At 57.5% G+C, this 10,017-nt stretch overlaps 3 protein-coding genes across 4 annotated transcripts in view; 2 read left to right on the forward strand and 1 right to left on the reverse strand.

Annotated features, from left to right (window-relative positions):
* TMEM198 (transmembrane protein 198) overlaps positions 1-4,802 on the reverse strand; it is a 6,497-nt gene extending 1,695 nt beyond the window's left edge. Inside the window, exons 1-3 of the mRNA XM_016156798.2 lie at positions 4,444-4,802; positions 3,911-4,115; positions 812-1,387 (exon numbers count right to left, since the gene is read on the reverse strand). Of these exons, the coding sequence (XP_016012284.1) occupies positions 812-1,387; positions 3,911-4,076 (742 nt within the window). The 5' untranslated portion in view covers positions 4,077-4,115; positions 4,444-4,802. The remainder of the gene's footprint in view (positions 1-811; positions 1,388-3,910; positions 4,116-4,443) is intronic.
* OBSL1 (obscurin like cytoskeletal adaptor 1) overlaps positions 1-5,063 on the forward strand; it is a 26,488-nt gene extending 21,425 nt beyond the window's left edge. For both annotated transcript variants that reach the window (XM_036236734.1, XM_036236735.1), the window contains one exon: positions 4,979-5,063. In XM_036236734.1, coding sequence (XP_036092627.1) covers positions 4,979-5,022 — 44 coding nt within the window. In that variant the 3' untranslated portion in view covers positions 5,023-5,063. The remainder of the gene's footprint in view (positions 1-4,978) is intronic.
* CHPF (chondroitin polymerizing factor) lies at positions 5,022-9,917 on the forward strand. The gene is made up of 4 exons (XM_016156796.2): positions 5,022-5,610; positions 6,620-7,193; positions 7,707-7,886; positions 8,210-9,917. Exons 1-4 carry the CDS (start codon positions 5,297-5,299, stop codon positions 9,467-9,469), a joined length of 2,328 nt encoding a protein of 775 aa, XP_016012282.2. The 5' UTR covers positions 5,022-5,296; the 3' UTR covers positions 9,470-9,917.
* The last annotated feature ends 100 nt before the right edge of the window (positions 9,918-10,017 follow it).

Here is a 10,017-nt window from a genome sequence, read left to right on the forward strand (position 1 = left end):
GACCCTGATCCCTGGGTGGCTTGCCGAGACCAGCCTTTATCACCTCTCTACTGGACAACCACAGCTGCCCCCTCACTGGGTCCCCTTCCGCGCCTGCCTTCCCCAGTGCTCTCTACACTCAGCCGCCAAAACGAGCATTCCAAATGCTAAATTAGATCATCTCCTCCCTGCTTTAAGTGTCTAACAGTATCTCATTGCCCTTCTAATAAAATCCAGAGTTCTCATCATGGCCCAGAGGGCATCCCTCGGCCACCACAGTCCAGCCCACACTTCCTCAACAAGCCAAGCCCGTTCCTTCTCGGGCCTCTGCCCTTGCTGCTCCCTCTTCCCTAGCTCTTTGCCTGGCTGGCCCCTTATCCTTCAGCACTCTGCTTAAATGTCACCTCTTCCATGTGGCCTTCCTTGAGCACCCTGTCTGTAATAGCCTCTATAGGTCGGTCTTTCTTTCATATTACCCTACATCTCTCTTTCATATCACTCCACATAACTGGAATCATCTTTGCATGTCTATTATCTGTCTTCCCCAACCCAAATGTAACCCTATAGGGGTAGAGACCTTTTCTGTTTGCTCTGCTGTATCCCCAGTGTCTGGAATGGGCTCCGCACAGAGCTGCTGCTCCATACATTGTCGTGGAATGAATGGTGCCACTGAGACCCTATCTTCCCACCCACCCTGAGCGAGTCACCTCTCTAACAACCCCATTGAAGCCGCCCACTGCTGGTGTGTGCAGCTTCTTCCCCTACTGCCCAATCACTCAGCCCCTCCCCCACCTCAATTCTCTCATGCCCACCCTGGCTTGTACCGTCTCACCTTCCGTGTGGGAGTCCCCCTCAGCTGTCACCCGCCACTGCACCAGAACGCCCATCAGGCTGAGCAGAGGCCAAAGTGCCAACAGGGCCCAGCTTCGCCAGCAGAGTGGGGGCACGGGGGCGGCTCGCAGCCGCTCCATCGCATAGCGTCCCAGCAGCAGCAGCTCAGCAAAGTAGTCAGCGGCGGTGGCAATGAGCGCGGCACCGGTCACGGCGGTGGCCAGGGTGGTGAGTGGGCGGGGCCAGCGCAGCGTGAGCAGGGCGCAGAGCAGGCCACCCCCCAGGAGCAGCCCCAGCGGGCCCCACACGGAGGCCGGCTGGTAGTAGGGTGCAGAGCCCAGCAGGGCGGCGGCGGCGAGCAGCAGTCCCAGCAGCAGCCCCACCAGGAAGAGGCCCACGCTGCGCACCAGCATGGCCACCAGCCCGCACAGCAAACCGATGCCCAGCGCGATGCCCGCGCTCGCGCCGGCACTCAGCTGCGTCTCCAGCACCCTCTCTCGGTAGCACAGCAGGAAGATGACCACCGAGCCAAACAGCAACCCAGTGAGGAAGAGCACTGCCTTGAAGCAGCGGTAACCTGGAGGGGAACAGGGGCTAGTGAGGGGCCAACGTGAGGTCCCTGAGCTAGAGGCAAGAGGTCAGAGGGGTCAAGGACATGAAATTACAGGGGAACCAGGGGCAGGACACTAAGATCAGAGATTTGAGGGTCATTGGGGTGCTGAGGGAACTAGCGATGGGGCCAAGGTAGGTCAGAGAGATAGGTCATTGGGAGTTATTTGGAAAATAGACAGTCATTGAGGTGAGTATTGGGTCTTTGAGGGTCAGAGGAGTCAGAGGTAGGTCACCGGAGTCAAGAATGAATCAGTGATAGGGGCACTGGGGTCTTTGGGATCATGGGGATCAGCAGTAGAGTCATTGGGGTCTGTGGGGAGGGATTGTTCAGAGAGGTGAGGTATTTGGAAATCAGAAAGAATTTGAGAGACAAAAGTCACATAGGTTCAGAAAGATGGGGTCTTGGGGGTGGGTTAAGGGCTTCAGAGACATGACACCAGGTTACAAAGAGAACGGGGAAGCAGGGTTGTTAGGGACTGGTTCCAGGACATGAGGTCTTTGCAGGTCAGGGGGATTGACAGACGTGGAATCATTGAGAGTATTAAATCATTCAGAGAGAGGGTAATATTGAGGCCAGAGAAATGGGATTACTGAGGACACGGTGGGGGAGGGACACTAAGGCAATGGGATCCTAGGGATCAGGGAGTTGGAGAAATGGAGTCAGAGGGATGAAAGGTGATGAGATAACTAGGGGTTGGGCAGGGGTCGCTAGGGTTTACAAAGGGTCATAGGGAGTCAAAGAGGATTATAGGGTGAAATAGCAGTTGTGGAATTTCAGGGAAATGGAGGTTATAGGGCCTTTGGACCCATTAAGGGTACCTGGAAGAGTGAGGGACTTGTAGATCCTGAACAGTTAGGAAGATGGAGATCAAGGGGTCAGAAAGAGCCAAAGAGAAAGGTCAAAGAGGAGATGCAGATTGAGGGGCAACATCAGAACCCAGGAGGTTCTGGGGTTAGAAAGAGGAGTAGGGGATACACAAGGGCTCAGAGTCTAAGAGACAGGGAGTAGGGACATCCAAAAGGGGTAGGGTGCCAGGGAAGCCCAGAAGAGGGAATGTCAGGATGCACTGAGCAACTGCAGAGGGAGTGGATATGGATAGGGGAGGGAGGGAGGTGACACAGATCCCATGGAGGCCCAGAATGTGTCCTGAACCCTTAGAGGGGCACTTCTTCTTGCCCACTCTGCAATCGTTCAGCCAAGAGTTTGGGGGTGGAAGGAAAGGACCACCTGGCTTCCACGCCTGCCTACCACCCAGCCATTCCAGGGGGAGGTGTAGAGGCATCAGAGCACAAGTCTCACCCCACCTCTGCCCAGCATAGAACTCAGACCTCCAAGCCTCCTTTGCATTTCTTCTAGTTGCTTATAATACTCCTGCTGGAGGCTTGTCTTGAGCCCCCAGCCCATAGAGCTCCCTTCTCTGAAGTTCTGTATCTCTTGCTGTAGAATCACTGGACACTTATTCCACTAGACCATCTGGTACCTTTCTGCAAATTAGAAAAAGATGTGCCTTCTTCTAGGTAAAGCAGCCTTGTGCCAAGGGCTGGAGTTTGGCAAGTGGAGCATGTGCTGGATTTCAGGTCCCACTTGCCCATTCAACTGAACTCCCATGTGTAGTACCCATCCTGTTCAGCTGTTCACAGGGGCCATAATTACTGGACCCTGCCTTTTAGGTGACATCCATGTGCGTGACTATCATGTAGCCTACTCTACAGTTGACCCTTGAACAACACAAATGTGAACTTTGTGAGTCTACTTATAAACAGATTTCTTTTTCAGTAAATAAACAGTCATCCCTCTGTATCCCTGGGTTTCACATCCATGGATTCAACCAACTGCATATCAAAAACAGTATTTTGGATCTATGGTTGGGAATCTGAAAATGCCAAGGATGAACAAGTTATATGTGGATTTTTAACTGCACCCCAAACCCTAGTGTTGTTCAAGGGTCAACTGTAACATGTATCACAGGTGTGAATGTTTCAGAAGTCTGTTCCCCATCTATGCCCTGTGGTGAGGGACCACGTTTAATCGCACTGCTAAATGTTTTCAGTGCCTACCTAGCACAGTGACTGAAACACATCTTCACCACAATAGCTATTATTTATTGCGTCCCTACTTATTCTCACAATAACCCTATGTGAGGTAAATATCATTGTTCCCACTCTTCAGATAAGAAAACAGGCTCAGGCAGGTTGTTGTGCCCAAGGCATCACAATTAGTAAGGTACAGAACCAGGTTCAAATTAAAGCATGCCAAATTCAAAAACCTGTGTTCTCTAGGATCTAGAGTCCAAATGGTCTATGAAAATGTGGGAAGGAAGGAAGGAAGAAAGAAAGAAAGAAAGAAAGAAAGAAAGAAAGAAAGAAAGAAAGAAAATATAGTTATTTGTGGTGGTGGTGAAGTTCTGGAGAAGATTTGGGGTGCCTAAGAAAAATAACTTAGGGAAACAATGGGGAGCCCAGGTGAGGGATGAGATGGGGGTCTCACCAAAGAAGCAGTAGACGACTCCAAACAGACAGCACATGATGCAGACGAGGGCCGGCAGTGCCTGGTACTTGCGCTCCAGGGGCTGTTCGCAGGGTGCACCCCAGAAGACATCATCTGGCTCAGGGGGCAGCAGCTGAAACCGCAGTGTCGCCACAGTGCCGGGCATAGTGCTGGGAATGGAGGGGAGTCACCCTCCCAGGTCAGCCTGACGGAGAGGAAGTTGGAGTCAAGGAGGGGCCCTGGGTCTCCACCAGGATGAGGCAAGAATGGGAGTGGGAGAACTAGGCAAGGACACAGTGGACAAAGGAGTGGTGCCCACATCAGGGAGCTCTGGGAACATCCCTAAAGTGGAGGGCGGAAAAAGACAAAGAGAACAGAAGTGCTTGGCTAGAGGGGATCAGGATGAAGAAGTTAAAAGGAGAACTGGGCGGGGGGGATGAGGGTAGTGTGCTGCCGGTGAGGAGGCTGCCGGTGAGGAGGCAGCCGGGAGACTCGCCTGTGGGCGGTTAAATCCGGGATTGTCCGAAATCTACCTGGGCTAAAAGCGACCTGAGCTTCTGAACGAAAGAGGTTATGCAGGGCCCGAAGGGGTCGGGGTTGCGGGGCACCAGAGGCCTCAGCTGACTGGGGTCCGAGAAGTCCGACGTGCGGGGAAGCGGGCTGCTGGGCCGGAGGGACCTGTCTCTTCGTGGCGGCGTCGCCACTCCGCCTCCAACACCGGCTGGCACTCCAGTCCCGCGGCGTCTGGAGACTCGGGCTGGGCCTGGGGAAGGGAAAGGAGCAGGAGCAGGAGCAGGGGCTCGGGCTGCCCCAGAGCAGCGGCCCCATGCCCTGATGCCGCCCGCGGCCTTAGGTGCTGATGGACAGCTCCGGTCTCAGCACCTGACGTCACTCAGGACGCACCATCCAGGCAGGGGCGGGCTGCTTCTGACGTCACCCGGGACGCACCAACCACGCCGGGGGGAGGTAGGGGACTCCGCCCCCGGCGTCTTCTTCTCCGGCACTGAGGAGGGGGCACTTCCGGGGGTCCTTCCCTTTAACCTCCCCCTTCTCCTCCCTCTCCGGTAGCTGGAGCCCGAGACCCCACCCCGGGGGCGGGGCCCTCTCAGTGACACGTCGGACAGCGGTGGCAGCGGCGGAGACTCCGGCGCCGAGAGCAGGGGCCCAGAGCGGTCCAGAGCGGTCCAGAGCGGCGGCCGGAGGGGAATTGGAGAGCGGCGCAGGGGACTCGGGTCGGGCCGCGGGCTCTGCTCGGCGGGGAGGGAGCGGGCCCGCTAGCTTGGCCCGGGCCCTCCGGATCCGCCCCCTCCCCGGTCCCGCCCCCTCCGAGCCTCCTCTGGCTGCTCCGGGGCTGCTCCCCGGCCCGGGGCCCGCGGTCCCGGCGCCATGCGGGCATCGCTGCTGCTGTCTGTGCTGCGGCCGGCCGGGCCCGTGGCCGTGGGCATCTCCCTGGGCTTCACTCTGAGCCTGCTCAGCGTCACCTGGGTGGAGGAGCCGTGCGGCCCAGGGCCGCCCCAACCCGGAGATTCTGAACTGCCGCTGCGCGGCAACACCAACGCCGCGCGCCGGCCCAACTCAGTGCAGCCCGGAGCCGAGCGCGAGAGGCCCGGGGCCGGCGCTGGCGCCGGAGAGAACTGGGAGCCGCGTGTCTTGCCTTACCGCCCTGCACAGCCTGGCCAGGCCGCCAAAAAGGCCGTCAGGTAGGGATCGGCCCCGCCAGCCCCACCTCCTGCGCACTGGCCGCGACAGGCACGCTGGGGAGGCCACCGGGGACTCCGGAAGGAAGGGACTGGCCGGCCAGGAAGTCTTTGGAGCCTGATAACTTCCGATGGCCCTGCTTTCCCCGGAGCTGCGGGGCCGTCTGAAGCCCACCCTGGGCTCCTTTCGGGCCTGGGCTGAACTTGCCCTCCTCTATGCTAAAACTGGCTCGACCCCATGGTCCCCTAAAGGGCCTCTTAGTTCCCTGGCTGGGCTGTCGCGTTTAGAGAAATGATTGAGATGTAGAGTAGGTTTATACAGAAAGGGAAAGAGAAAAGAGAAAACTAGGATTTACCTGTATCTCTTGTTCCAGGGTGGAACATTTCAGGGTGAGATTTGTGGGGGAGGAGTGATGTAGCCATCCCATTAATGGCGCTGCCAATGAGTTGAAATAATTTCTCCTAAGTAACACTGAGTTCAAATTCCAGTTCTGCAACTTACTTTCTGTGTTATGGAAGGTAAGTTGCTGGAACCCCTAAGCTCCAGTTCGCCCCTCCCCCAAACACACTGAATACACCGCTATGCCATAGATTTCATTACATCACTTGTGTGATGTGTTTGTGGTATCATGGCATACTTACATAGAAATTAGTACTATATACATGATGCGTAGAGTACCTACGAGCCAACCATTTGCCTAAGTGCTTTAAGTAGAAACAATTAACCCCATTTTTCAGATGTGATTACTGAGGCTCAGAGCGATGTGTTAAATAACTTGCTCAAGGATACAACTACTAAGTAGTGAAACAGCGAATCAGACCCATAATATGTCTCATATTTACATGAATATTGCCATCTCCCAAAAGCATTATGTAGATAAGGCCGACTGTTATTCGTATCTAGTTGTAGGTGAGGAAACAGGCCCAGAGGGGACACGACCTGCAGGAGTCCATGTACACTGCCTCCTGCCTGCCCCATTGTCTCATAATCTTGTGTGATCTCCTACCCTAGGACCCGCTACATCAGCACGGAGCTGGGCATCAGGCAGAGGCTGCTGGTGGCTGTGCTGACCTCACAGGCCACGTTGCCCACGCTGGGTGTGGCCGTGAACCGCACGCTGGGGCACCGGCTAGAGCGTGTGGTATTCCTGACAGGCTCGCGTGGTCGCCGGGCACCGCCAGGCATGACTGTGGTGACGCTGGGTGAGGAGCGGCCCATTGGGCACCTGCACCTGGCACTGCGCCACCTGCTGGAGCAGCACGGCGACGACTTTGACTGGTTCTTCCTAGTGCCTGATGCCACCTACACAGAGGCGCACGGACTGGCACGCCTAGCTGGCCGCCTCAGCCTGGCAGCCGCTGCCCACCTCTATCTGGGCCTGCCTCAGGACTTCATCGGTGGAGAGCCCGCCCCAGGCCGCTACTGCCACGGCGGCTTTGGGGTGCTGCTGTCGCGCACACTTCTTCAGCAGCTGCGCCCCCACCTGGAAAGCTGCCGCAACGACATCGTCAGTGCGCGTCCTGATGAGTGGCTGGGCCGCTGCATCCTGGATGCTACCGGAGTGGGCTGCACAGGCGACCACGAGGTGGGAAAAGAAGCAACCCCACTGTTGCCTCCTATCTGAGCTTGTGCACGTCCTTTGAGAGGCAAAGGGGTGGGTGGGTGGAGATATAGGCCTGAGTTTCCATGCCAGTTCCGTCCTTTTCTATCCCTGTGACCTTGGGTAAATTACTGAATCTCCTGACCTTCAGTCTCCTCATGCATACCAATGGAAATAATTATTGCTCAGGGTTGTTATGAGGATTATAAAAAACAAGGGGCCTTTGCACATAGTAGTTGTTCAGTGTTGACTATTATTTTATTTGAGCCCCCTGACAGCTCTGAGATAGGATGCATGCCGATTTCATAAATGAGCTAGTAGAGGCTTGCCCAAGGTCACGAAAGCTCACGACTGGTCAAGGCATGCAAACCCACAGAATTCTGACTCCAAGTCTACAACAGGTCATAGAATGAGTAGATGAGACACACTGCGAGGTGAGGTTAGGGAGGCTGTCCTGTCATTATTCCCATTATGGACCCCTTCCCTTTCTCTCCCCAGGGAGTACACTATAGCTATCTGGAGCTGAGCCCTGGGGAGCCCGTGCAAGAGGGGGACCCTCGTTTCCGCAGTGCCTTGACAGCCCACCCTGTACGTGACCCAGTGCACATGTACCAGCTGCATAAAGCTTTTGCCCGAGCTGAGCTAGAACGCACATACCAGGAGATCCGGGAGCTACAGGTATGGTCTGGGCTGGGAGGTCGGGAGGCAAGTCCTGAGAAGTCTTAGAGATCCCAGTGAAATAATAAATGAGCACTAGAATCACAGGATACAGCTGTCTCCAGTCCCTGTTTGTCTCTGTCTTTTCTGAAAAGCCTTTCCAGAAACCCTTTCTTTTAACTCTCAGGCTGCCTCCATCCAGGGAAAGGATAGGTGGGGGAGCCCTGGGAGGGCAGAGGTTGGCAGGGACTGGGGACCTATCCCGAGTGGCACCTACTACCCACCCAGCTCTGTTCTGGCCCCTGGAGTCTATGTCTTGCTCATGGTCTGTTTCTTCAACCCAGTGGGAGATCCAGAACACCAGCCGTCTGGCTGCTGATGGGGAGCGGGCAGCCACCTGGCCCGTGGGCATTCCAGCTCCCTCCCGCCCAGCCTCCCGCTTTGAGGTGCTGCGCTGGGACTATTTCACCGAGCATCATGCTTTCTCCTGTGCTGATGGCTCGCCCCGCTGCCCGCTGCGTGGGGCTGACCGGGCTGACGTGGCCGACATTCTGGGGGCAGCCTTAGAGGAGCTCAACCGCCGGTACCACCCAGCCCTGCGGCTCCAGAAACAGCAGCTGGTTAACGGCTACCGGCGCTTTGATCCTGCGCGGGGTATGGAGTACACACTGGACTTGCAGCTGGAGGCGCTGACCCCCCAGGGTGGCCGCCGGCCCCTCACCCGCCGGGTGCAGCTGCTGCGGCCACTAAGCCGTGTGGAGATCTTGCCTGTGCCCTATGTCACCGAGGCCTCGCGTCTTACTGTGTTACTTCCTTTGGCTGCGGCCGAACGTGACCTGGCCCCTGGCTTCCTGGAGGCCTTTGCCACTGCAGCACTGGAGCCCGGTGATGCTGCAGCAGCCCTGACCCTGCTGCTACTGTATGAGCCCCGACAGGCCCAGCGGGCAGCCCATGCCGATGTCTTTGCACCTGTCAAGGCCCATGTGGCAGAGCTGGAGCGGCGTTTCCCCGGTGCCCGGGTGCCCTGGCTCAGTGTGCAGACAGCCGCCCCGTCACCGCTGCGCCTCATGGATCTGCTCTCCAAGAAGCACCCGCTGGACACGCTGTTCATGCTGGCCGGGCCAGACACCATGCTCACGCCTGACTTCCTGAACCGCTGCCGCATGCATGCCATATCCGGCTGGCAGGCCTTCTTCCCCATGCACTTCCAGGCTTTCCACCCAGTCGTGGCCCCACCACAAGGCCCAGGGCCCCCTGAACTGGGCCGAGACACTGGCCGCTTTGACCGCCAGGCAGCCAGCGAGGCCTGCTTCTACAACTCCGACTATGTGGCAGCCCGCGGGCGGCTGGCGGCCGCCTCGGAGCAGGAGGAGGAGCTCCTGGAGAGCTTGGATGTGTATGAGTTGTTCCTGCGCTTCTCCGGCCTGCACGTGCTGCGGGCCGTGGAGCCGGCGCTGCTGCAGCGCTACCGGGCCCAGACCTGCAGCGCGCGGCTCAGCGAGGACCTGTACCATCGCTGTCGCCAGAGTGCACTGGAGGGCCTGGGCTCCCGCACCCAGCTCGCCATGCTGCTCTTTGAGCAGGAGCAGGGCAACAGCACCTGACCCAAACCTGCACCCCGGACCCCGGGCCTACTGGCGCTTCTCCCCCAACCACCCGGAGCCATGTGGCAGCCTCTCTAGACAGGGCTGGCCGGCCACAGCCCCAGACTCCAGGGTAGCCCACCGGCCCCCTCTCTCTGGCTTTGTGTGTCCTCAGGCTCAGGACGGGCCCTGGGGGAGGTGCCCTCGGAGCCACCCCTTCCTGCTCCAAACCCAGTCTTCTTGTCCTCCCCGACGCTGCTGTTTCAAGCTGTGGCCTCAGTATTTATACAGTGAAGTCTGCCTGACGCCAGCCCTGCCTCTAGGGTCTGAATCCCGGAGGCTGGGCTGTAGATGAGTAGTTGGTGAATGGGGGAGCTGAGAGGAGGGTGGGGCATCTCCCAGCTTCTCCCTTCTGGACCCCCGATGAAGCTCCCTGCCTTTAATAAACTGGCTGAGTGTGGTCTGGTGATTCTGAGTTTTTGAGAGGTAGACATGGGGGCAGGGAGCACGGGTGATGAGGGTGGAGGCTCCCTGTCCTGGCTGGGCCTGGATTTCCTTTTCCCAGGGAC

Source organism: Rousettus aegyptiacus, unplaced genomic scaffold (assembly GCF_014176215.1).
Source record: "Rousettus aegyptiacus isolate mRouAeg1 unplaced genomic scaffold, mRouAeg1.p scaffold_m13_p_2, whole genome shotgun sequence".
NCBI lineage: Eukaryota > Metazoa > Chordata > Mammalia > Chiroptera > Pteropodidae > Rousettus > Rousettus aegyptiacus.

Coding starts and splice junctions, on each gene's coding strand:
- CHPF (XM_016156796.2), top strand. CDS start 5,297: ATGCGGGCATCGCTGCTGCTGTCTGTGCTGCGGCCGGCCGGGCCCGTG. Junction 7,194..7,706: donor GCTGCACAGGCGACCACGAG/GTGGGAAAAGAA, acceptor TTCTCTCCCCAG/GGAGTACACTATAGCTATCT. Junction 7,887..8,209: donor AGGAGATCCGGGAGCTACAG/GTATGGTCTGGG, acceptor TCTTCAACCCAG/TGGGAGATCCAGAACACCAG.